The 24,628-nt window shown below is 40.9% G+C and overlaps 1 protein-coding gene across 3 annotated transcripts; it reads right to left on the reverse strand.

Annotated features, from left to right (window-relative positions):
- Positions 1–3,812: 3,812 nt before the first annotated feature.
- On the reverse strand, positions 3,813–18,907 carry gprc5c (G protein-coupled receptor, class C, group 5, member C). 3 transcript variants are annotated; one of them, XM_028566883.1, is made up of 5 exons: positions 18,663–18,907; positions 13,117–14,160; positions 10,694–10,794; positions 8,465–8,599; positions 3,813–5,308 (listed from the first exon to the last, which is right to left on the reverse strand). In XM_028566883.1, the coding sequence occupies exons 2-5, from the start codon at positions 14,102–14,104 to the stop codon at positions 5,276–5,278; spliced, it is 1,257 nt and encodes a 418-aa protein (XP_028422684.1). In that variant the 5' UTR covers positions 14,105–14,160; positions 18,663–18,907; the 3' UTR covers positions 3,813–5,275. The 3 variants fall into 3 exon arrangements, with proteins under 3 accessions (XP_028422684.1, XP_028422685.1, XP_028422683.1); XM_028566884.1 differs by lacking the exon at positions 8,465–8,599; XM_028566882.1 differs by lacking the exons at positions 3,813–5,308; positions 8,465–8,599 and having other exon boundaries at positions 10,328–10,794.
- Between the last annotated feature and the right edge of the window lie 5,721 nt (positions 18,908–24,628).

The following is a 24,628-nucleotide window of genomic DNA, read 5'->3' on the forward strand; positions in this document are numbered from 1 at the left end:
GAACTGGAAAATCCTTCCGCTTCCCTGGAGTTACCGGTGTGGCTACATTTTGCCTTGCGCGTGAGTGAGTCATGGAAACAAACGAAGGCAAAGCATGTGGGCTCCGACGGGACTCCATGGTGCGTTTAGGTGCACCTTGTAAACTCTGAGAAACTCAAATTGTTGTTTTAAGGTACCCTTCTGCCATTTAGTGGCAACAAAAATGTTTAAAGCGAAAATTGAATCATGTATTTTGAGAACTGTGACACCCGTAGTAAATAGTAAAATTCTAAGCAAAATAAAAGTCAGTGTGTATCAACCAGTGTTGTAGTCAAGACCATCTAAACCGAATCAAGTCATCACCAAGACCAGATTGTATCGAGACCAAGTCAAGACCAAGACTTTGAGGGGTTGAGACCGAGTCAAGACCAGACTACTGCCAGACAGCCAGATACCTCTTCTCCTGTCTCACACATTCACTTTCTTGGGAGTTTGTGTTAAGGGAGCGGGGAGAGGGGGTCTACGATAACACAGGCAGTTTTACATCCAATCCCAGTAATAAATCAGACAATGCACCGGCAGTTTAGTGATATCCCTGCAGTTGTGGTCTTTCTATTCAGACCGAGACGAGACCAATGGTTTAATTTTCAAAATACACCATATTTTTGTTGTACTGAACATTGCTGCTGCTCCTCTTTTCACCTTGTGTGTTGAGCTCTCTGTTTTAGCTACAGAGTGAGACATCTCACTTCTGTTCCATCTTTGTTGGGAGTCGCACATGTGCAGTAGCTAGGTAAGGACTACTAGCCAGTCAGAAGCAGTGGATGAGGGCGTGCCCTGACAGTACCTAGGTAAGGACTACTAGCCAGTCAGAAGCAGAGTATGAGGGCGTGCCCTGAAAGTAGCTAGGTAAGGACTACTAGCCAGTCAGAAGCAGAGTATGAGGGCGTGCCCTGACAGTACCTAGGTAAGGACTACTAGCCAGTCAGAAGCAGAGTATGAGGGCGTGCCCTGAAAGTAGCTAGGTAAGGACTACTAGCCAGTCAGAAGCAGAGTATGAGGGCGTGCCCTGACAGTACCTAGGTAAGGACTACTAGCCAGTCAGAAGCAGAGTATGAGGGTGCATGTTTGTCTCTGAAGTAAAGGCTGGACTACAATAGAGCTGTTTGGAGCAGTTTGTGAACAGTGTTTTCTGTTGGAGATGGTAAGTCCCTTTGGGGGGGACTTTGGGCTTTTTCATTTTGTAAACCTATAGCGTGCACAAAAAAGATATAGAACACAATAAAGAAAAGGGAAAAAGCCAAAAAGCATAATATGAGAACTTTAAGACCAAGACTGATCTTGAGTACTACAACACTGGCATCAACAGTCTTCACTGGTTTTTGTCTGCAGTTTTTTTCATCTGGTTTGCCTGTTTCATAAATGCAGATCTTCTCTTCATTACTTCATTACTTTTTAGGGCGGTTTAGTCCTGAATCAAGGCCTCCTTTGAGGTCCCCATCAAATGCTAGCCAGTATCATCCAGACAGCATACTTCCTGTCAGGGGCGTAGCACCAGACCCTGGGCCCTATGCATAGGCAGTCCTGATGGGCCCCCATGTTCCTCAACATATTGCTAATTATAGACATTATAGCCTATTAATTAAAAAAACAGCATTGCTAGTGTAGTTTATTTATTTAGCCTTTACCTCAGATTACATGTATAACCAAATTATCATTTAAAAGTGTATGTTCTGCTCTTTATATGGGTTGTCTCAGTTTGTTTTTAGCTCTAACAGTCACGAAGATATTCAAGCAGTTTAGCACCATGGATTTCATTTTTTAGTTTGTGCTCACCTTTCTTTGAAAAGAAGTCAGTTACCAATTGTTTCCCCCCATTTAGTTTTCTCTCCTTCTCCTGTCTTTGCTTTCTTTTTTGGTAGCATGATTTGACTTTCTTTGACAAAGACATTTCTACAGCAGAAGTTTGCGCTCCACCAGACGCTCAAGCGTGCAGATGGACTAAACCATTTGGCGCATTAGTAAGGGGTGGGTGAGACCTTAGTCTTTTTCTGTATACAAAATGTAGTCAGTCAATCAACCAAGTTATTCAGCCAATACACTAACTTTACATTTCATCTGACATGCATTATGAAATTTAATTAGGAAATGAAAATATCCAGGTGAAACAAAAATAGATTCCAGACTTTTCAAGGGCCCTCTCTCCCCTTGGGCCCTGGTAATCAGTATCGGTTTTACCCCCAGTCCGACGCCCCTGCTTCCTGTCACACTGTCCTGCCCTCATCACCCTCATGTGAACATACAATTTTGATAAAAAAAACCACACTATTCATAACATCACAAGTGAATATTTATTTGCTGTATATTAAAGACAAATCACATAAAGGCTGTGGTCAAAACATGTGAATACATTAAAATAAAAATGTATAAACAGCAGGAGTCTCGTCCTGTTTGTGAGATCATTCCCAGCCAGCCAGACAATCTATTTTCTCTTCCAGCGTTTCTTTCATTTGTCTTTCTAAAAGTTAAAACATGACAATAGTGTTTTCTGTCCATAAATGAACAACATTGTGTCTGTTGTTTCCTGTCGCCACATTCTAATGAATGGATTAGCATGATATTGTATATATACATGCAAATTACAGTGCATTACTGGTTAATGACAACGACCTGCAACCTGTTTTCTTTCTTTATGAATTGCATATCTTTGGTTTAGACTGTTTAGACGAAACAAGATCTGGCTCAGAGAAGCCAAAGCTCTGAGATATTTGAGACTAAATGATGAAAAATGACAGATAGATCATTAATGAAGATGGTAGTAAGATGCAGATGTATTCAGGTTCCTTTCATCCAATGAACATCCAGCATTCCCCCACCATCTGCCCAACGATGATAGTTAGCTTTAAGTTAGGGAATGTAGGTTGTACACTTTCAAATACAAATCTCACATATATACACTCTGAAAACATACTATTAAATGGACTATGTAGTGAATAGTAAATTACTTCACACACATAATTGAACATTTGTGCCCACTCAGAGAAGCCAAAGATCTGAGATTTGTATGAATAAATTATGAAAAATTACAATAAATGAAATTGTAGTTCTCTATCTGCTCAATGCATGATGCTAGTAAGCTTTGAGTTCGGGACCATAGATTCGGACACAGCCTTTCAGCCAACAATAAACAACTACAACTCCCATGAGGCTTTGATGGAGCTTCTGTAGCTAAAAATGTGTTTGAAACCGTTTCCTCATTCACTCACTCACTATTCCCTATTTAGAGTTTTATGAAATAGTGAACTATATGGGAAACCACCAAACCAGATTTCGGGCACTCACTGAAAACACGTCGTTGCGTGACTTTGAGTCAGGAGGTGCAACGGTTATTTGTGTGACGGAGGCACGCGGCGCCAAACGTCATGTATACAATATATAAACTAAAATACTTCTAAAACGTCTCTGAAAGAAACCGAGCACTCAGGAGAATAGTAAAATGTATATTATGTATATTATGTTGCATGTTACATTTACACTTACGCTTTGCTTGATTGAAGAAATTCTTAGTCGACTAACACTCTTCAACTAATCGATTAGTTGATTTATTCGACAGATCTGTAAATCTGAGTTTCTCCGCAAAGAGTCATGCAAAAGCACCACTTTAATTCTTGTGTTTACCAGAGATGTGCTCGTACGGTTCTTGGAAATAAGTCATTCAGCATGAAAAAAGCATCAAACATGACTAATGGACTAAAGAGATCTAAGTTGACTAAGACCAAAACGACCGATTAGTCGACTAATCGACTAAGAGGGAGCAGCCCTAATTATTATAAACAAAAGCATGCTCCATTTTTCCTTTTCAGTTTTTGCAGTGATTTCTGCTTCTTCTTCTCCTCGGGGAAAACACGGCCGCGATGCATTGTGGTATACAAGAGTAAAATGTAGGGTACATCGTATGTATACTCAAATTAGCAGTGCATTGTGGGTATTTTATGCTAGGCTATATAGTGAATGGCTACCATCATTATGAGAAGGCGATGGAAATGGAAATACCTGGCGCAGGACTGTGGAGGGAGAGCTGAAGACCCTACATCACACCTGGGGCTCTATAAAGACACTGGCCCAAAACAGACAAGAGTGGAAATCCTTTGTTGCTACCCAACAAGCCAACAGGCATAATGGGCAGTAAGTAAGTAGGAATATAGTGAATGAAATTAACCGCGGAGAATTCAATCACCACTACAAAATGGCGAACACGCTATATTGTGCACTAAATCCGTGAAAGGGAACGGTTTCCTACACAGTTTAAGACTCAGACTTAATTAAGAGGTAACTTAAAATGACAAGATTCTCAAATTGTACGGCCAGGCAAAGCAGTAGATACATATTTATTTAGGAATATATGGACACAAAAGCATCACATAATATGTTTTTTTTTTTTAGGAAGAATGATATAGAATAGAAATGACATAGAGAGTGAAACAAGCTAATCACAGGCGTGATTTCAGCTCTCGGTTCTCGTGATTGTTTGATTGGTAGAAATTAGATAAAATAATTAAATAGCACACACTGGTGCTATAAATAGCATTAAATATACGCATTCACACAATGCTTCCATGCAGTGTAGAACCGTTGACACATTAACAACATATATTTACATTAATTCAACACCAGTAGCTCAGTTTTACGTGTTAACTTTGTGGTTATAAACACTATTCACAATCCAGGCACAAAAATATTTATTGACTCCTATAATTACACTTGTGCATAATATAATTTTTTTGTGTGGAAGTGAATGCAATCCTTCTAATAGTGTTTTTTTATTCCACTGTTTCTGCTGCTGCAGTAAAGGCTATAAAAGGTTATTTATGGTGTGTGTAGGGGGAAAAGGGGGTGCATTTTTTACACGTGTGTGTGTGTGCACGTGAATGCTATATATGCGCTGGTAGCTCGTCCGTCACTCTTCATCTGTGTGATTGGCTCCAGCAGAGAGCTCACGGTCCGCAAAAAGTCTTTGTTCTGCAGCAAATCCCCTCGCTTTGACTTCCAAATGAAGCTCTACACCATCTCATACCCAGCGGCACATTGGTAAAACCCAGTCAATAGAAAGGTTTAGCTGTTTTCCATCAGTGGGGAGGGGAGGGTGACCCAGCGCTCACCTCCACATGTCTGGGCTGAAGGATTCCTCTTAGAACCAGCTTAGGGAACCATGGAGAACAGCAAACATACAGTCAGCGGGTGCAAATGAACTCAAGAGTTATTTCGACGGGTGTTTTGGCGAGCGTCGTGGCGTTTTTCACCACTGGACCGTCCTATGCGGGCCGTTCCCCTGCAAAAGGAAGAGAGACGGTAGAGTTGTTGATTACACAGCAATGGAAACTCCACTGACAACCTGTTTACAGTATCAACTAGAAAGGTGGCTCTGAAAGGCTCGCTCATTCGTGAAGGACAGCAGCTTGAATTCACAACAGACACAGTACAGTAGACTCAAAACGTCACCCGGAACAAGTCTGATTCCTAGTACACTGTATTGACTTGTGTTATGTTATTTTTGTTTTCAAACCTCCCCTCATTGAACAAAAAAAGTAGCTTCCAAATTATCTACACTAGTTTTTGCTTGCAAACATAGTAGATAGAGTTATGAATTTAGTATTTATCGTGAAGGGAATGGGGGATTTCAGACACAGCACTAGTTTGGTGGGGGAAAAAAGAAATATCCTTATTAGTGTATTCTTGCTATATGTTTGACTGATTTTTTAAGAGAAATACAGCTAAATATGGCTTTGTTCCTAGTGTGGTTAGCTGTTTTCAGTTACAGTATCACAGTTGCAAATGTATTTGCATTTTGGGGGAGAAACAGAGCTAACTCTGCTACAGACACATTTGGCGAACACAGGCTATACTTTATAGGGCTGTGGATCGCTTAAAATATATAGGGCTAGATTTATCAAGCCATTTTTGCGCCTGTTTCCAGGCGCGAATTGGTCGCAAAGACGCACGTAACCGATGCGGGCTATTTACAAACAGGGGGCACTTGGGTAAAATCGCAGATTGTCTGCCACATGAGCGAGAAGAGACAAGTTGCGCTTTCAATATGCGTTCGTGGGAGGGTCGTGGGGAAAGTGGGAGTTCCACCCAAAAAGGTGGGAGGATAAGCGCAAAGTGCACCTTATTATATATTCCGTGGTATTTACAAAGACTGTCAGTAAGATTGCGTCTCTATTCTGCGGGGGAAATTCTCCGCCTCTTAAAAGCAGGTCTAAACCAGCCGCAATCGAGTTTCCTCGTAGACCTTTATGCCGCTGGTGAAATGGCAACAGTAATTTGAGCAAGACGAAGACATGGGCGAGGCTGAAAATATTTTTAACACAAGAATCACACTTTGTCAGTGAACACAACATCATTTAGCGTTACAGATCAAGCAGCCATGCAGTATTAGAGTTACTGGAAGAAATCAAAGATGACATTGAATCTCCCACTCAGCGTTCACATTACATTCCAGCAGTTGTTAAACTCCTCGCTACATTACAATTATTGGCATCAGGATCATTTCAAACAGTCATAGCAATAGAAGTGGGAATATCGCAGTCTTCACTCAGTCATATCATAGTACTAGTACCGCTTTGCTACAGTGCAATTTACGGTATAGTGGGCGGAGAAAGACGCTGATTGCCTGATGGGTGTCAGGGTTGATAAATACTACGCAAAATGTGGAAGCATAGCGTGCGCTATTACCGAACTTGCACAAACAGACGCAGCGCAAACTGCACTAGTGTTAGTAAATTAGGCCCATAGTCTTGATTAATGTCCATAGTTAACTTCACATTACTTTTAAACATACTTTTTTATTACTTATCATAAGTTTTCAATGGTCACGTCACGTGGTATTTGAGACTCAATTACTGCTGATTTTCTAAACCCACGAAGCCGCCCAAGGCCCAAATCACAAAACATGCGTGTGTTAATCGTGCGCCACAGGAATTAATAACTCGTTTTTATCGCGTTCATTTTGACAGCCCTACTATGTATACATTTTAAAGGTCCCATGGCATGAAAATTTCACTTTATGAGGTTTTTTAACATTAATATGAGTTCCCCCAGCCTGCCTATGGTCCCCCAGTGGCTAGAAATGGTGATAGGTGTAAACCGAGCCCTGGGTATCCTGCTCTGCCTTTGAGAAAATGAAAGCTCAGATGGACCAATCAGGAATCTTCTCCTTATGAGGTCATAAGGAGCAAGGTTACCTCCTCTTTCTCTGCTTTGCCCATCCAGAGAATTTGGCCCACCCATGAGAGAGAGAGAGAGACATCATGACTTTCAAACGAGCAAAGTGGCAGTTGGTCAAGGCCACACCCCCACCCTCCACCTTGCCCCCCCCCCCCCCCTCTCCTCCTCAATAGCTACAGACACAGAAATGGTACATCCTAAGGAAAGCTCATTGTGGGACTGGCTCTAGTGACTGTAATTCTGCACCAAGGCTGAATTTCGGGAAAGAGACTTCAGATACAGTATTAGGGGACCACTAAGGTCTATATAAAAGAGACTTCAGATACAGTATTAGGGGACCACTAAGGCCTATATAAAAGAGACTTCAGATACAGTATTAGGGGACCACTAAGGCCTATATAAAAGAGACTTCAGATACAGTATTAGGGGACCACTAAGGTCTATATAAAAGAGACTTCAGATACAGTATTAGGGGACCACTAAGGCCTATATAAAAGAGACTTCAGATACAGTATTAGGGGACCACTAAGGCCTATATAAAAGAGACTTCAGATACAGTATTAGGGGACCACTAAGGCCTATATAAAAGAGACTTCAGATACAGTATTAGGGGACCACTAAGGCCTATATAAAAGAGACTTCAGATACAGTATTAGGGGACCACTAAGGTCTATATAAAAGCACTCAAAGAGCACCATGTCATGGGACCTTTAAATATACTAAGAGCATACCATGAAAGCAGAGGAATAATCTATGTGTAAATAGCTTCTGGAAGAACCTTTGTCCCATTGGCATACATTGTAACGGCTGTGAATCCAAACTGACTACTGGTGCCGTCCTCCCTGAATCAGAGCACTACAAACTTTCTACAGCCACCTTAAAGTCAGAGGTTTCGTACTCGAAAAACACAGTAGGTTTTCAGTGAGGTATTCCTTTAAAAAATATACATAGAAATATCGAAAAGACTAGACTACCATAAGAACAGAAAGAGACAAATCATGTCAAATCAAAGTTGCCCCTTAGCACCAACATAGTCTTGCATTGTAGGTAGAAAACAGATGGAAGAAGTACAGTGTGCACTGAGTCCAATGAGCAAGCGAGGTAAAAGACAAGAGGCCTTGAAAGAGAGTGAGAAAACCCAGACAAAGAAGTTATTCATGGTCAACCTGTAGAAGAAGTTACTATGGATACAGCAGGTGCTGAGGGGTCGATAGGCACAGAGGCGGAGGAGGAGGGGGGGGTTCAGGACACCACCTACGCTATTTCCGTTTGTCTGTGTGTGTGCGGTGTTCCCGCTCTCGGTGTGTGCCGAGAGCGTGCTGCTCCCGCTGTTGGCTGCAGAGTGGGTGGAAGCTCTGGGAATGGCTGTGGTATAGGATACGTCCGGAGGGTGCTGCGTGAAGTCATAACATGGGCCCATGACAAAAACATTCAAGAAATGAGGGAGGGGATGGTATATGTGACCACCTCTTCCACAAAAGGGACAACAAACTAGCTGACGTGAATCTGATTCATTTGAAATTTAAAAGATGGGTCTGGATTTTTAAAAGGCTTAATATCTGACATACCTCACATAAAGAAAACATTGTCTCTGAGTGAAATTTGCAAACGGCACTACGCCTAAAATAAAGACAATTAAAACTATAATTTACCACAATAGTGGTACAAAGTACATCTTTTCATACACTTAATATTGTCCTTAAATTGTATCAACTCCTCATTCAATGTGGTACATAGCATATCCAGACTCGTCTGATATCAGATACAGCTTTGCTGTAATTAGCTGAACAAGTAAGACTAACATCTTGCACATATTGTGCTTAAAGGGTAACTTTGTTTTTTTTTCAACCTTTCAACATGTTTTAGGGCCCTATTTTAACGATCTGAGCGCACGGTGTGGAGCGCCTGGTGCAGGTGCGTTTAGGGCCTGTCCAAATCCACTTTTGCTAGTTTCACGGCGATAAAAAGGGTCTGTGCGCCGGCCGCATGGTTCAAAGGGTTGTACTTAGTGTCTTCATTAATCAGAGGTGTGTTTTGGGCGTAACATGCAATAAACCAATCAGAGATCATCTCCCATTCCCTTTAAAAGCCAGGCACGTTTGGACCTTGGCGCATTGCTGTTATGATGGAGGATTTGCACCGTAATATTTTTATTTGTAATCTTCTGCATGTTTGTGTGCTGCTGTGCGTCCCTGTGTGTGTAACAAGCATAGTGTGCACACGCTGTGCATGAGCCTAGGCACATTTTACTAATGCGCTGTTAAACAATGAAATGCTGCGTTATTGACTTTAGACCAGGTTTTTGTTGGTTAATGGCGTAAGCACTTCCCACTGCCTCAATATAGTAATACATCAAGAATTTACCTGAACACACCTCCCTGTAAGACCAGCACGCCCATGGGCGCAAAGATGGGCACAGCTGCATTTGCTTTTTACTGTAAATGATGTGGGCACTGTGGGTTTTGTGCCACGCTGCGCCATGTGCAAGATAGAGTCCTTTGTGTCTAAGTGACTGATGGGAACAACAATCTTTGAAGTTGGTCCAGTACGAAGCGAGAACGCTTGGCGAAACAAGCTGCAATGTGGTGTTAATGGGCAACTGTGAACCATAAATGTTCGTCCACTAAAAGTGCTGTTTTTGCGGCTGACAGGCTCAGATTATTATTCTAAGTGTCTGACAACATTATGGAAACGATCCTGTCAGAGATAGACCTTTTTGTTAAAGAGTAAGATCCTTTTTGTTTAACATGAAACAGCTCCGAATTCACAATCGGCAAACTCACCAGGCTCCATGTAAATAAACAGTAATTTCCTCGTCATAAAACACACTTCATTCAAAGTCAACAAAAATAAAACCAAAAATACCCAAAGCTGTCTTGGTTCATCTTTCCACTGTTCCAACAATCACCACTCCGATTTGGTTCAATTCACCCATTTAAATGTGAAAATATGCTGGCTCTGTACATGCTAAAAGTCCTGATTATTTTTACATTGAGTACAGTGGGTTTGGAAACGGTGATTTCAGAGCTGTTTGTGGTTAAACAAATAGGATCTTACTCTTTAACCAAAAGGTCCATCTCTGTAGGGATCCTTTCCATAATGTTGTGAGACACTTGGAATAATAATCGGAGCCTGTCAGCAGCAAAAACAGCACGCTGACGGTGAACATTTGCCCTATATGGTTACATTGCAGCCTGGTTTGTGGCTGCCGGTTACAGCGGTCATGCTCAATACTAGACCAATTTCAAAGATTTCCTTTCATATTAGTCACTTGGACACCAATGCGTGGGAAAAAATGTTAAACACACCATCGCTGTGTTGAATTTGTTTTGAATGCTTCAAAATACTTCCTGGAAAGTGTCTTCATTTCAATAATAATTTGCCTACAACAGGATATATGAGTGCATGTGAACCAGCTAAAAATGTGCCTGATCATGCCACATTCAGGTGTGCCTGTGTAAACCAATACACTTGGGTGTATACTCACATTTCCCACTCCTTTGCTGATGATCGCCAGCTCAGTGGGCTGGTAGACTGAACTCCGCAGCTGACCGGTGTAGCCGCTGTATGGAGACACCGGCTTGGACCCTGTAATGGACAACAGAGACAACACAACGCATGCGATATCTTTAGGGCCTTTTAAGTGCTCCACCAGCAACCATCTCTTAAATCTTTATATTACAATCACTGAAGATAAGCAGCACTTCATCAGCCAAACGAGAGCCCGAGGCTGCTCTGTCCTTCTATCTGTCGTTTGTGATTTCAGTGATGTATCCTGTAGAAACACCCAGTAGAGATGGACGTGAGAGATGACTTTGTCACATTTTGCTGATCCAAGCTTCAACTATTTTTCCCTTCGGATGAAACTGTTGCCACACCTCAGTTTCCGTGGGAACAATGCAAACATGAGGTGTGATGTTGCTGGTGGGAGTTGGAGTGGCAGTGCTTACATGTGGGATAGGGAGCCTAGACACTCATTAACAGGAGTGATTCAGAGAACTCATTACCTGACTGCAACTCTGGGGAAAGCAATGTGACCAGAAGGTTGGTCGGCTTTTTCTGTCCCGGTGCTGGCGTCAAATATTATTGACTTTTTAGTCATACCTCACAATATGAGGAAAGAAGTTAAGTTAGGGAGTTAACTGGGGAGTTAATGATTAAGGCTGAGGTCAAACGATGCATCATAAACTCAGATCTGAGCATTTTCATATCACACAACAGCTGTGCGAACAGCGTTTAGGGTTCATCGAGACTTGAAAACAGAATAATCTTTAGTTTCAGTAAGGTGTCAAACATGTTCAATAATGTCTATACGTAAATTGGTCACTGGGCAGCGAGGCTGTTTATCAGAGTTCCTAAAAATTAGGGCTGCAACTAATGATTATTCATTGTCGATAATTCTGTTTAATTGATTAATCCATTAGTTGTTTGGTCTATAAAATGTCCCAACATGACGTCCTCAAATGTCTTGTTTTGTCTACAACTCAAAGATATTCAGATTACTGTCACAGATTAGGGAAGAAACTAGAAAATCTTCACATTTAACAAGCTAGGAATCAAGTTTTACTTTTTTTTCTATAAGACAATGACTCAAATCGATTTATCGATTGGCAAAATAGTTGCAGATTAATTTAATAGTTGACAAGTAATCAATTAATCGATTAATCTTGGAAGATTTCACTGCGTAACAGCCATATTTATATCATGTTGAATGCCAAAGATCAATCTATGAACTCCAGCTGTTAGAAAGATGTTGTGGGTTCTCCCAGAATGGAAATAATCAAATATATAAATAGTTGCTTTCCACGTCTACACCACAGTGACACAAGCTGACAGACGGGTCTCAGCGTCTACTTCATCCTCTATGATTATCCACTGACTCCACCAGCAGCCCTGATGATCAGCAGCGAGCTGCGAGGTGACAGACTTTGGTGCTGAGCTTTGTGGCGTTTTTACTGCATCAGCTCGGGACTTGAACAGCAGCATATCACATTCTGTGGGGTCAGCATGTAGATGCAAAACAACCTTTTCAGGACATTTTGCAAGGTAATCGGTCTGTTGGGATGTTTTTGTGGTCTTAAAATTTCAATCATCACGCATCTGTAAAAGGTCATTCTGTATATTTTGTGATATTCTAATGCACAGCCAATGCAAGGACAAAGGACGGAGTGTACAATGTTACCAGATGTTCCCCAAACAAAACGTGGGTCCAAAAAGTGTTTTTGATAAACCAAATCTAGAGTTACAAACAGTGACATCACACCGCCGTGTCGACTGACTGCTAGTTTGGGTGGTGTCATTTTTTTAAATTAACTTTCCAAGCTAACGTTAGTGAAAGTGTTGACATACTATATGAAAGCATCAAACATGTATTTTAGATGAAGGACATGAGAGTAGGGCTGGGTGATATGGAGAAAATCAAATATCACGTTTTTTTTGACCAAATAGCTCAATATTGATACAGCAATGATATTCTAGTGTTGACTATTGGTGCTTTCGCTAAATATTTACACAATGAGATTTTTGATAAATAATCATCAGTAATGTGGATATAATGACAAAGTGGGTAAATGCAACTAATGGAACAGCTACAACAGTCTGGTAAGTTCAGAAAAGTACATCACTCTACTGTAATGCAGCCTTTAAAACCAGAAAAAGACACTTATGCCATATTAAGATATTACGATATCCAAAATCTAAGACGATATCTAGTCTCGTATCACAATATTGATATAATATTGATATATTGCCCAGCTCTACATGAGAGTATATCCATTTGTTCATTGTCCCAGTTTGATAAGTGCTGTTAAATTGTATGTACCGGACGCAGCTTTCAACCCGGAAGTTATTGTAAACATATATTGCGATTGGGTCTATAAGATGAAATAAACAATCCGATGCTGACTGTACCTTGGTTGGTCTCATCCATAGAGAAAGCCTTATTTTCCATGAACATGTTCTGGGAGCTCTGCTCCTTCAGGATCGTCTCGTAGCCGACTCCTCGGCTTGGGTACATGTCTTGCCCGAGGCTTTGCTGGCTTTCATCATCGCTGGTCAAATTGCAGATGTCAGGAATTGTGTAGAGGATCAGGAACACCCATGCGTTCGCCACTAAAGCGATGGCCAAGGTGGGATCATCCCATGTGGGGCCCCCTCTCATCTGATTCCCGTAGACGTACATGACGATCCACGCCACCCAAATACCCACAGAGAACAAGCTGCTTATAAGGATGAAGGCGCCGTCCTTCTTCCACTTATTGTGTTTGCCTGCCATGATGGTCAGACTTGCCACCACCACAGCGAGGATCAGGGTCATGACGTAGATCAGCGCCATGACGAAGTCCTCGTTGGCGATGTTGCAAGGCGTGGCCGTGGCTCTGCTAGTTCCGGCTGTGGCGTTGAGTGGCCCCTGTGGGTGGCGCACCACTGTGATGATCAGCCACTCCGTGTTGATGACTACCTCCACCAGCCACAACCCCAGTGCCCCTAGACATAAAACCCAAGCCCGGGGCCCGCTGTCCCGCCTGGCGAGGATGTTCAGCCTCACGCACTGCATCAGGAGGCAGGCGAAGCAGCCGCCAAACAGCACCCCGAAGAGGAACCTCCGCGAGGCGCAGGTGGAGAAGTCCTTTCCCACGATGAAGGCGAAGGTCAGGCAGAAGAGACCGGCGGTGAAGATCAGGAACCAGGCGTTGAGGGACACAGATCGCTTGCGGTTCTTGTCTTGCGTGAAGGGCACGTTGGCCAGCAGCGAGATGAAAAGCACAAAGGAGAAGACAATGCCAGCAGCCGCGAAGGCCTCCAGCACGATGCCCCACACCGCATTCAGGTCGCAAAGGTTGTAATAGAGGGAGTCCAAGTTAGGGCCGCAACCATTGGTGGTGACGTTGGCAGCCATGGCCACTGGGAGAGAGAGTTCAATTTGGACGATTTGTTCTGGGATCCTTACAGCACCTGTATAGACGGACAAACAGGGAGAATCTGAGAAACGTCCGATGTGGACTGATCTTAACAAAGATTCAAAGACGTCACCAATGCTGTACAAGAAACTGTACACCCAATTAGGCAAATATTACACTTACATGAGTCAGTATACACACAGCAACACCTGGGATTCAAACCTTTGTTGTCATGTTTACACAGAAATTATGCCATAAGAAATTACTCAACTAGCCACTAAAAATGTCAAAGGAATGTCACATTCTTGACTTTTCCCCAACTTTGATGTTAATCATTAATCGGGTCTGTCGACAAATATTGTTTCTGTACATATACGATAACATCTGAGTCAAAGAGGTTAAAGTGCATTAAACCTAAAGTGCTGCGGGTTGAAGTGTAGTTTAAATGATGCACATATCAAATGAAAAAGTGGCACATCAGTGGTACTTTTATGATGTTATTGAGCATAAATCAGAATGGAACTTTGTCTGCTTTGTGAATTAACATCTCCACAGTTCCTGTCTTGTCTCTATTTGCTGTGTCTGGCTCTTTTTGTCCCCGTCTGATTGAATTACTCTGAACCGGGGTACAGTCTCTGAGCCAAATCGATAAAAGTGTGTGTGCGGACATCCACTCTTTTGAACTTCTGTGACTCAATCACGACAAGGGTCTTTCTGGATCGACGAAATCAACCTTTTCTGGTTCTCCACAAACCCAGATTTGGTTGGTCCCTTTGTTTGGTGGCTTTGGGAGTGCTGCCATCAGTCCCTCATAATAAACTAATTATATGGGTGTGACCTCTAATCACACGCACAGTATTGAAGCTGCTCCAGTGTTCTTTTTTAGATTCCAGGCATGTCAAACAGAGAAACAGAGACCTGCGGGAGACTCTGTATTAACACAGGTCCCACTCTTTAGTCAGTTCACCCTTTGTTATCATCAAAAGCTCTAGCCATCAACTAACCGTTTGATGGCATGTTTGCAATTCCTGAATGCTCAAGGTAGGACCACAAGGCAGACTTTCATTCCAGTATGAAAAAAAAATGAAAGATCAAGGCAGCGGTTTGGCTTTCCAAATACCTCAACAGGTTCATGTTAAGCTAAAGTAGATGAAAATAAGACTAAAGACTCCCAGCTGGGAAGACTTTGCCTGACTCATCAAACTGAGAACTTTCTTTGTTTTGTGTTTATACAAAAAAATGCAGAGCTAAAGCCTTCATATGGAAAGTGAAACCTTTGATTCCTAGAATACTTAATCAAAATCCAAACAAATGAATCAAATAACAATGAAAGTGAAAGTTTACATGCACACTAATGTTGCACTAATATTCATAATTTAACAATATTCCAAATTAAAATGTTGGATATTCCGAATTAGGCCTTATTCCAAATGCAGCATTTTCTGATTAAGACATGTGGAATAGGCCAATATTATGTAAGTATAGTATGGTTGTACAAGTTGCCACCGGTGGAAAACTTTCAAAAAAATCAGCAGGAAGAGCTTGCCTTAATATAAGGGGCATTGGAATGAATTGTTGCATCGATGGACCTAGACGATTCTGCATCGATGCAGAGACAGACCAATATTGATTATTGCTTTTTTTTGTTTCTGCCTTTTGTCTGCTGTGTTTAGACTCCCTACATACAGGAAGTGTCTTTTTTAAGAGCAGATACAATAAAAATGGGAGTTCATATATATCTGACTTCTTGAATTTGTTGATGAAAACCATGTGTGGTAATTTATAATATGATATCGAAACAATTCAATAATCGTAGTCGTATCGAATCGTGAGACCAGTGAAGATTCACACCTCTGCTAACTATCATGTCTCCTAAAATATGGCTGGTCAAAACCTTTGAGCCGACATGGATGACGAATCTGCAGTCCCATTAACACTGGCTAAACTCCACCCGCTGATAAAGACCAAGATGTGTGGGGCAGCCTCTAGCTCATCCAGTGAGAGCGTGCACCCCATGCAGGCTAAGTCCTTTGCAGCCTGTCACCCCCCCTTCTCTCCCCCCTTTCCTGTCTATCCCCTGTCACTATCGCATAAAGGGAAAAGATCAAGATGTGATTGAAAGCTCATCAACAGCTACTAAATGCACCTTTGTGGCCAGATTGTGTTCTCAACAACAGTTTAGATGTCTTACTGTTAATCCAATCAACACAATGTTTGGAGACCCCAGACTCCCATTCAGTAATGTGCAGTCATCAAAGAAGTATTCAGATCCTTCACTTAAGTAAAAGTACTAATACCACACTGAAGGGCTGGGCGATATGGCGAAAATCAAATATCACGATATTTTTGACCAAATACCTCGATATCTATACCGCAACGATATTGTTGTGTTGGCTATTGGTGCTTTCACAAAATATTTACACAATGAGAGTTTAAATAAATAATCATCCGTAATGTGGATATAATGACTAAGTGGGTAAAGGTGAATAATAGAACAGTTACAACAGTCTGGTAAGTTCAGAAAATGACATCACTTTACTGTAATGCAGCTTGTAAAACCAGGAAAAGACAACACTTATGCCATATTACGATATTACGATATCATATCCAAAATCTAAGATAATATCCAGTATCATATCACGATATTGATATAATATTGATATATTGCCCAGCTCTACCGCACTGTACAAATACTCTGTTACAAGTAAAAGTCCTGCATTGAAAATGTTACTTAAGTAAATGATGTAAGCATCATCAGGAGAATGTACAGTGGACATAAAAATGATTTTGTACCCTTCTCCTGCAACTAAGAAAATGTCAGGAAGATCGTACTAGAACAGCTGAAATGTATTTGTGATTAATCAGAGTCACTTTAAATGACGGCAGGTGTGTCATGACTTCTATTTAACACGAGTTTGAATGTGATTGGTTCATTCTGAACACAGCCACATCCCCAGTTATAAGAGGGTGTGCACACTTACGTATGCAACCAGGTTATTGTAAGGTTTTATGTTTTATTTTTCCCCCTTGTTCACTTTGTTTTTCAATTGAATTGTTCACATTATAGGTCTCAGACTTGTCCACTGTACTTAAAGTATTAAAAGTAAAAATATTCAGAAAAATCCTCCCATTTTTAGAAAATGGAAGCGATCGAAGTGTTTGATCGCCTAATCATTTCAGCTGGACTTGTAGGCCTATATATGGGTAAGTTTAATTTATAATTAAAACACCGTATTTTTTAACTACATGTCTTTGTGCAAAAAGCTTAATTTTTAAATTAACTAACAACTAAAGCTGTCAGATGAATGTAGTGGAGTGAAAAGTACAATATTTCTCTCTGAAAGTTGGCGAGTAGAAGAAGAAAGTGGCATGAAAAGAAAAGACTCAAGTACAAGTACTTCAAATTTGTACTTAAGCACAGCACTTGAGTAAATGCACTGTTACATTCCACCGCTGGTAATGTGAACAACTGAAACGCAATATAATGTAAACTGGAATTACGTTTTGTAACTTGTTGAGGGGCCGGTGTCAAAATCTAGCTTCCATGTGTCTCTTTCGTTGAGCATCCTGTACTTAAACGCAAAATAAAACCAAGCAACGCACAGGGGTTTAGAAGAATTATATAATATATGAATATGTCACACAGCTGATTTTTGCCCCAGGGTTCCCTAGAATCGTGCTTTTCAAAATGGGGGCCGGGATCTATAATTCCATCCATAAGCAACACAATGACAGAATGTGTGACTATTTTAGGCGATGGGGTTCATACACTTTCTGTAAAAACAATCTAAAAGCAAAAATCCTATCAGATCCTTATCAAATGGGGGCCTACGGTCGAATTTGTCTCAGTTTGGGGGTGCTTGATGTGAAAAAGTTTGGAAACCACTTCTCTAGAAGATGTATCCGGCCCTGGATGGAATCAATCTCATCTATAATATTTTCATATTCATCTGTTTTGCTCAGTTTCAGTGGCTTTCATACAAAACACAGGTAGGCTACATCTGTTGGCTGCAGCTGGGGATGATTGATGATAATGTGCACACAAAAAAAATACTTTTTCCCCCTCAAAAAAGTCCAGTTATGACACATCTAGATGCTGTATTCCTCTTCACTACAGCTATGTACGCTTTAGCCCATTTAAGCAGCAGATCTGTTCTCGCATCAATGACCCATTTATGCATCGGAACCATTAAACACAGTTTCACGCACACACACACACACACACACACACACACACACACACACACACACACACACACACACACACACACACACACACACACACACTTCCTCTGCTCCTTTAACATTGACAGAAATGGCACAAAGTGTAGTTATTGCGCACTTAAAGTAGCCTGTATTTTTAATAAAACGCAGCAACGCGATCATGTTGAATACAAATATTTGTTTAGGCTTATGGGAATATAGGCCTATCTCTTCATAGCTACGGACAAACAGTCAAATCTTAAAACCAGAAGCAGATAATTCGCCTGATTTTAAGACTATTCTATTATACTATTATATTATACTCTGATGAGTCTGAAGTGTTACTGTAACTACCTGTATGTTGTCGGCAGACTGGTTGTCGATCTCTGAAACGCTTCTCCACCTGCTCCAAACTGCGCCAAATCAACAAAAAAGAGGAAAAAAGGGAGAGACAGAGAGTAAAGTCACACAAAAAGTGTCTGCTCTTCGGAAAATCTCATAGAAAACCTCATCCGACTGGTTTACAAACTAGTTCACGACCAATCAAATGGAAATTAAAAAGTTTACGGGAGCGCTTTCCAACGATCGGACTGCTGGGATCGTTCTCTCTCTCTCTCTCTCTCTCTCTCTCTCTCTCTCTATCTCTGTGTCGTTCTCTCCTCCGTCTCTCTGTCTCTGTCTTTATCTCTCTCTCAAACTCTCTCTCTTGCGCAAGCATACAGGCAGCGCACGCATACTGGCAGCGCGCGCACACACACAAACACACAAACACACACACACACACACACACACACACACACACACACACACACACACACACACACACACACACACACAGCTTGCTTGCTATAGCTCATAAACTACTGTTCTAATGCATCCACTTATCTCTCTCGTCATTTTGTGTGTAAAATAAAGATTTGAGAACTGAAACATGTAGCGTGTGTGTGTGTGTGTGTGTGTGTGTGTGTGTGTGGAGTGTAAGTGGTGTGTGGGGACATCTGGTGGTGAAAACGGTTCAATGCAGCAGCAGCATTGGCTGAATCTCATTTCTCACCCCCCTTGAATAACATGAAGGGGGGCAGCAAAGTACAAAGGAACCACTAATACTGTTACAGTGTGTATGAAGCATCTCCATCCTAAATACTATGAATCCGTTTTGCTCCATGATATGCTTGAATCAATGAAAATCATGAAGAAAGTCTTGTAGAGTACAAAACGTTGTCACTTTTATGATAAAAAAAATAATAAAAACTAAATTATAGAGAACTTTTCATAAAGGAGATGTGGCTCAAATTGCTATAGACCAGGGCTGTCAAACTCATTTTCCCAGAGAGCCACACTAGAAAAAGAGAATCACACCAAGGGCCAGACATGGAGAGGGTTTATTGACGTGCTTTTGTTACTGCATTTTGCTTTTGCTTTTTTTTTTTTTTTACATTTTGGTAGCTTTTTTCATCATTTTTGTTCTTTCTGTTCTGACTTTTTTTGTGGCTTTCGCAGACATTTTTCACCTTTTTGTAAATTTGTTGCTTTTTCCGACATTTTTGTTCGCTTTTTGTCGCATTTATGTTGACATTAAGCCCTACAAAAGTCATCAAAAGAGTTCCTTAGCCATCATAGAATTTAGCAAATCAAGCAAAACAATGATACATTTGTTTTAGGGTGAGGCTATTTGCACCCCTGGTACAATTAGCAGTGTATGCTATTGGTGCAATTAGAAGAGCTATTCGTACCCCACCGGTGCACACAGCAATGTGTTCTATTAATACCCCGTCTGGTACAAATATCAATGTATGCTATTTGCACCCCTGTGCATTTACAGTACCTTGGCATATATTTACACACAGTTATCCATACTACTTATGTATTACACCTTTTTGGAATAGTATCGCCCTGACATTCTTACCCTAACCATAACCAATCCCACTCCTCTTGCCTAAACCTAACCAACCCAACCAGAGGAGGCATATTCATGAGTCTTCCCCTACCACCCTGCAAGAAAAAATTTGCGTTCGTGGGCCCTGACTTGTGCAATTGCATGCAAATTATGTAATCTTTTTTAACAACAACCTGTTTCTCAGCCTGAATATGAAAACTCTGCTGCTTCTGGGGGAATTTCTGAGTCTCAGTCGGAAAATCTGCCAAATTCTGCTTTGAATGTCAAGTAATTGCAGTTTAAAAAAACACTTTCCTGTGTTTTTGGTTTGGCGCACAACTAGGTGGGAAAAAATTCTATCTAGATCTGCAAGGGGGCCGGATTTGGCCCGCGGGCCTTGAGTTTGACACATGTGCTATAGACAATAAAAATAATCTGGATGACAAATAAGTGAAAGTGACAGAAAATGCAGAAGCAAACAGACACACAGGAACAAGCTAATGTCTAGTTCCTCTTTCTCTCTTTCTTTAACAGACTTAACTTCAACCCATTAGCTCTTTATTTTTCTTCCTTTTGTTTCGTCTCTTTTATTCATGGGCAAAGACTCAGACTAGTGAAAGACAGACTGTGGCTGTGCTGTTGGATTTTTTGAATGAATGATCAGTGTTGCTGTTCATACTCCATCATCATCTTTCATCTGATCATTAATGACACACTAGACTTACCAAGGTTCCCCTCCACGGTGTTCAACTGTAGCACTGATCATATTCGCAGTACTATCATTTATACCACCACTACCATTACAAATACTGTATGGATTTGTATTACTGTGGGCTTTAGCCCTCATGTTGTCTTCGGGTCAAATTTGACCCATTTTCAAAGTTTCTATATCATAAATTTGGGTTTCTTTTAACCAAATTGCCCCAAAATAACATGGACGGTTCCATAAGACGCTATTCACATAAGGAAATTAAGGATCAGATCTCTATTTTCATAGAATTTTGGGTGTTGTATTCAATTTTATAGTGTTATCCTGACTTAACTTTGACAGATCTGTGATGATCCATTACCTTCATTTCTCTGATCTTAACCATTAGTCAAAATCATTCATAATTTCAGCTTTTTTCTTACACATCAATTAGAAAATTTCATATAAATGAGGTTTATTGACCACAAATTACAAAAATTAGTGTAAAACTAGTGCAAATAAATAGGTGTAGTGGTGAATATATTGGTGTTAATGGAAAAAAAGTGCCAAAAACGTTGCATTGTGCAATTTTGTTGGCTAGTCTCTGGATGCAACATGAGCATGTCCATGCAGAGTGATGCAACAGTCTGTGTCTGTGTACTTTATGTCTGTATGCACTACGTTGGGTTGCAGATATTGTTTGTTTGTCAAAGACAAATTTCTTTCGGGACAATAAATTCAAACAATCTTTTCTTGTCTTTTCTGTGTCACAGAACTCCAACCACGCCTGGATCTCAACAACTACTCACCTGCCTGTCCCTCGTTCCATCCTCTTCTTCTGTTCTGGACTAAACTTTGTCCAACTACAAAATGTAACAAGATGTCAGGTAGGCTACATGATTTTTCAAGATCTAATGGATATGACCTTTTTAGGTGGCGTTAAAATCACTATAACACAATAACTAATTTTCTTCAACCATAGACCACTGGTGGGTTAAAGTTAACCCCTGTGTCACTTGTCTTTCTGGATCAAAATTGAAAAATGCTTTTGGCGCTTTAAAAAAAAAGTTTTTGTCCCTCTTTTCAAAACTTTTTTTTAATTCATGGTCAATAAACCTAATAAAATGACATACCTAATTTTTGAGTTTGAAAAAAGGCAGATATTATGAATTATTTTGTTCAAAGCGTAACTCTCACCAAAATGCAACCTAGGGTCTTTTTGTGAATTTACCCGAGTCAAACTTTAAAAGCATATTTAGGACGGAAGAGCCACTTTTAAGATTTACTGTAGCCTATTCTCGTTTTTTCGGTCAAATGGCCTTTTAAATGGGAGTGCTAGGGGCACTTTTATGCTAGCCTCAAAATAGCTATATTTTAAATACTAAGAAGGCTCGACACAGCGTGAGACTTTGCTCCAAGTATCACCAGGAGCTCTACACCTTAACAAAAGTGTTGACAACGTTGTTTGTGTATCCAGAGTGCACTGAAAAAGGTTTTGAACAACTCACCGTAGCTCTTGTTGTTTCCGGCCGCTACCACCTCGGCAGTCAAAAATAGGCGATCTCCCGAATGCGAATGAACGGACTCCATATGAGACTCCTTATTCAACTACAAGGTCAATATTGTTTTTCAATAACATTTCATTTATATGGAACTAAACTTTAGGAGCTTTCCATCTTTACTCTCCTCCCTGTTATGTTGCATTCGGAAATCGATTGTTTTTGACTGATAAAATGGCTGTGGCCGGAAACAACAAGAGCTACGGTGAGTTGTTCAAAACCTTTTTCAGTAAACTCTGGGTACACAACCAGTGTTATCAACGCTTGCGTTAAGGTGTAGAGCCCCTGGTGATACTTGGAGCAAAGTCTCATGTTGTGTCGAGCCATCTTAGTGTTTTAAAATTAGTTATTTTGAGGCTAGCATAAAAGTGCCCCTAGCACTCCCATTCAAAAGGCCATTTGAACAAAAAACGAGAATACGGTAAATCTTAAAAGTGGCGCTTCCGTCCTAAATATGCTTTTTAATGAAAGTTTGACTCGGGTGCATTCACAAAAAGACCCTAGGTTGCATTCTGGCGAGAGTTACGCTTTAATAGAACAGAATAAGATCAGAGGATGTTGAGTGGATCACAGACTGGTTTATGTCAAAGTTTGGTCAGGATGCTGTTTTGAAACCATTTACATTTTTTTTTTCAAATGCCATGAAATTAAATGAAACAACCAAAATTCAATTGAAATAATCATTAATCTTACCTGCGAAGAACATGGATGGCATATGTTGCATGGGTTCCATACAATGTACATGCATGCATCCAAGTTATTTTGGGGGCATTTTGGTTGTTAAGAAACCCATACTTCTGATATAAAAAACTTAAATTTGACCCAAGGACAACACAAGTGTTAATGTTAAAGCTCCTTAAGTTTCAGCATATGTCAGGCTGGATTTTGGGGGAAATGTGTATACAATGATGCACAAATACATTAAGAATTTTTTGCACCTGATGGAGCCATAACAAACATGGAGTCTTGAGTTTGACGCCCCCTTTAACCCCCCCCCCCCCTCCAACCTATGGCATTTCCAGCTACTTAAGAGGGCAAATGGGGGAAACTGAAATTTGTAGGAGCTAAGAGGCCATGAGTCTGACTTAAGACCTTTTTTTTGCGAAATTCCACTTTGAACAAAGTCCTAAATGTTTAAACTCAGGGTTCAGGAATTTTTGTTGTTCTCTTGAAACCAAGCCGACATTAGAAGTGGAGTTTTTGGTTTTTATGAGTTTTTTTTTGTCAATGATTAAAGGACCAGTCCACCCAGGGAACAGCTCCTCCTGCTCTTTATAATGCTCCTCCAGTTTTACTCGCACTCACACTCGTTGCTCAAGAGCTGATTATTCCTGCTTCATGTTCCTCAGCGATGCCTCTGGCTGACCTCTGCATAGTGGACAGCTTCTCTTTTTTTTTTCAGCTCCTCCATATGTCTCCCACTGATAGGATGTCCGGCTTTCAGCTCTCCATTCATCCTTGAGCTCATCCCACATTAGGTCATGGTTTTCTTATTGACCCGATTCACCGTCTCCTTGAACCAAAACCCCAGAGAGACATCAGAGAAGATCTTTTGCAGATAGTGCTTCATTCTGTAACTCCTCAAGGACTCACTTGTTGTCAGTCTTTTCTATTACGCATTAATGCAGTGTTATATCTCCCAATGATTGCAATAATCTGTATAATATATCAGAAAAACATCTTCAACACTAAGGGCCCTATCTTGCACTCGGCGCAGCGCAAAATCCCGACGCAAGTGTCTGTGCTAGTTTAAGACCGACGCAGTTGTCAGTTTCCCATCCAGCGCCCCCGCGTCGTTTAAATAAGAAATGCACCTGCGCCCATCTGTGCGCCCATGGGCGTGCTGATCTCACAGGGAAGTGTGTTCAGGTGAATTCTGGGAGTATTGCTATCTTGAGGCAGCGGGAAGTGATTGTGCCATTGACCAACAAAAACCTGGTCTAAAGTCAATAACGCAGCATTTCATTGTTATTTTAACAGCTAATTAGTAAAATGCTCCTAGGCTCGTGCACAGCACCCACACACTATGCTTTTTACACACACAGGGAAGCGCAGCAGCACACAAACATGCAAATGAGTACAAATACTAAAAATATTAAGGTGCAAATCCTCCATCATAATAGCATATGCGCCAAGGTCCAAACGCGCCTGGCTTTTAAAGGGAATGGGAGATGACACTCTGATTGGTTTATTGCAT

The sequence above is a fragment of the Perca flavescens genome, chromosome 21 (assembly GCF_004354835.1).
Source record: "Perca flavescens isolate YP-PL-M2 chromosome 21, PFLA_1.0, whole genome shotgun sequence".
NCBI lineage: Eukaryota > Metazoa > Chordata > Actinopteri > Perciformes > Percidae > Perca > Perca flavescens.

Coding starts and splice junctions, on each gene's coding strand:
- gprc5c (XM_028566882.1), bottom strand. CDS start 14,104: ATGGCTGCCAACGTCACCACCAATGGTTGCGGCCCTAACTTGGACTCC. Junction 10,795..13,116: donor TATGGATGAGACCAACCAAG/GTACAGTCAGCA, acceptor TGTCCATTACAG/GGTCCAAGCCGGTGTCTCCA.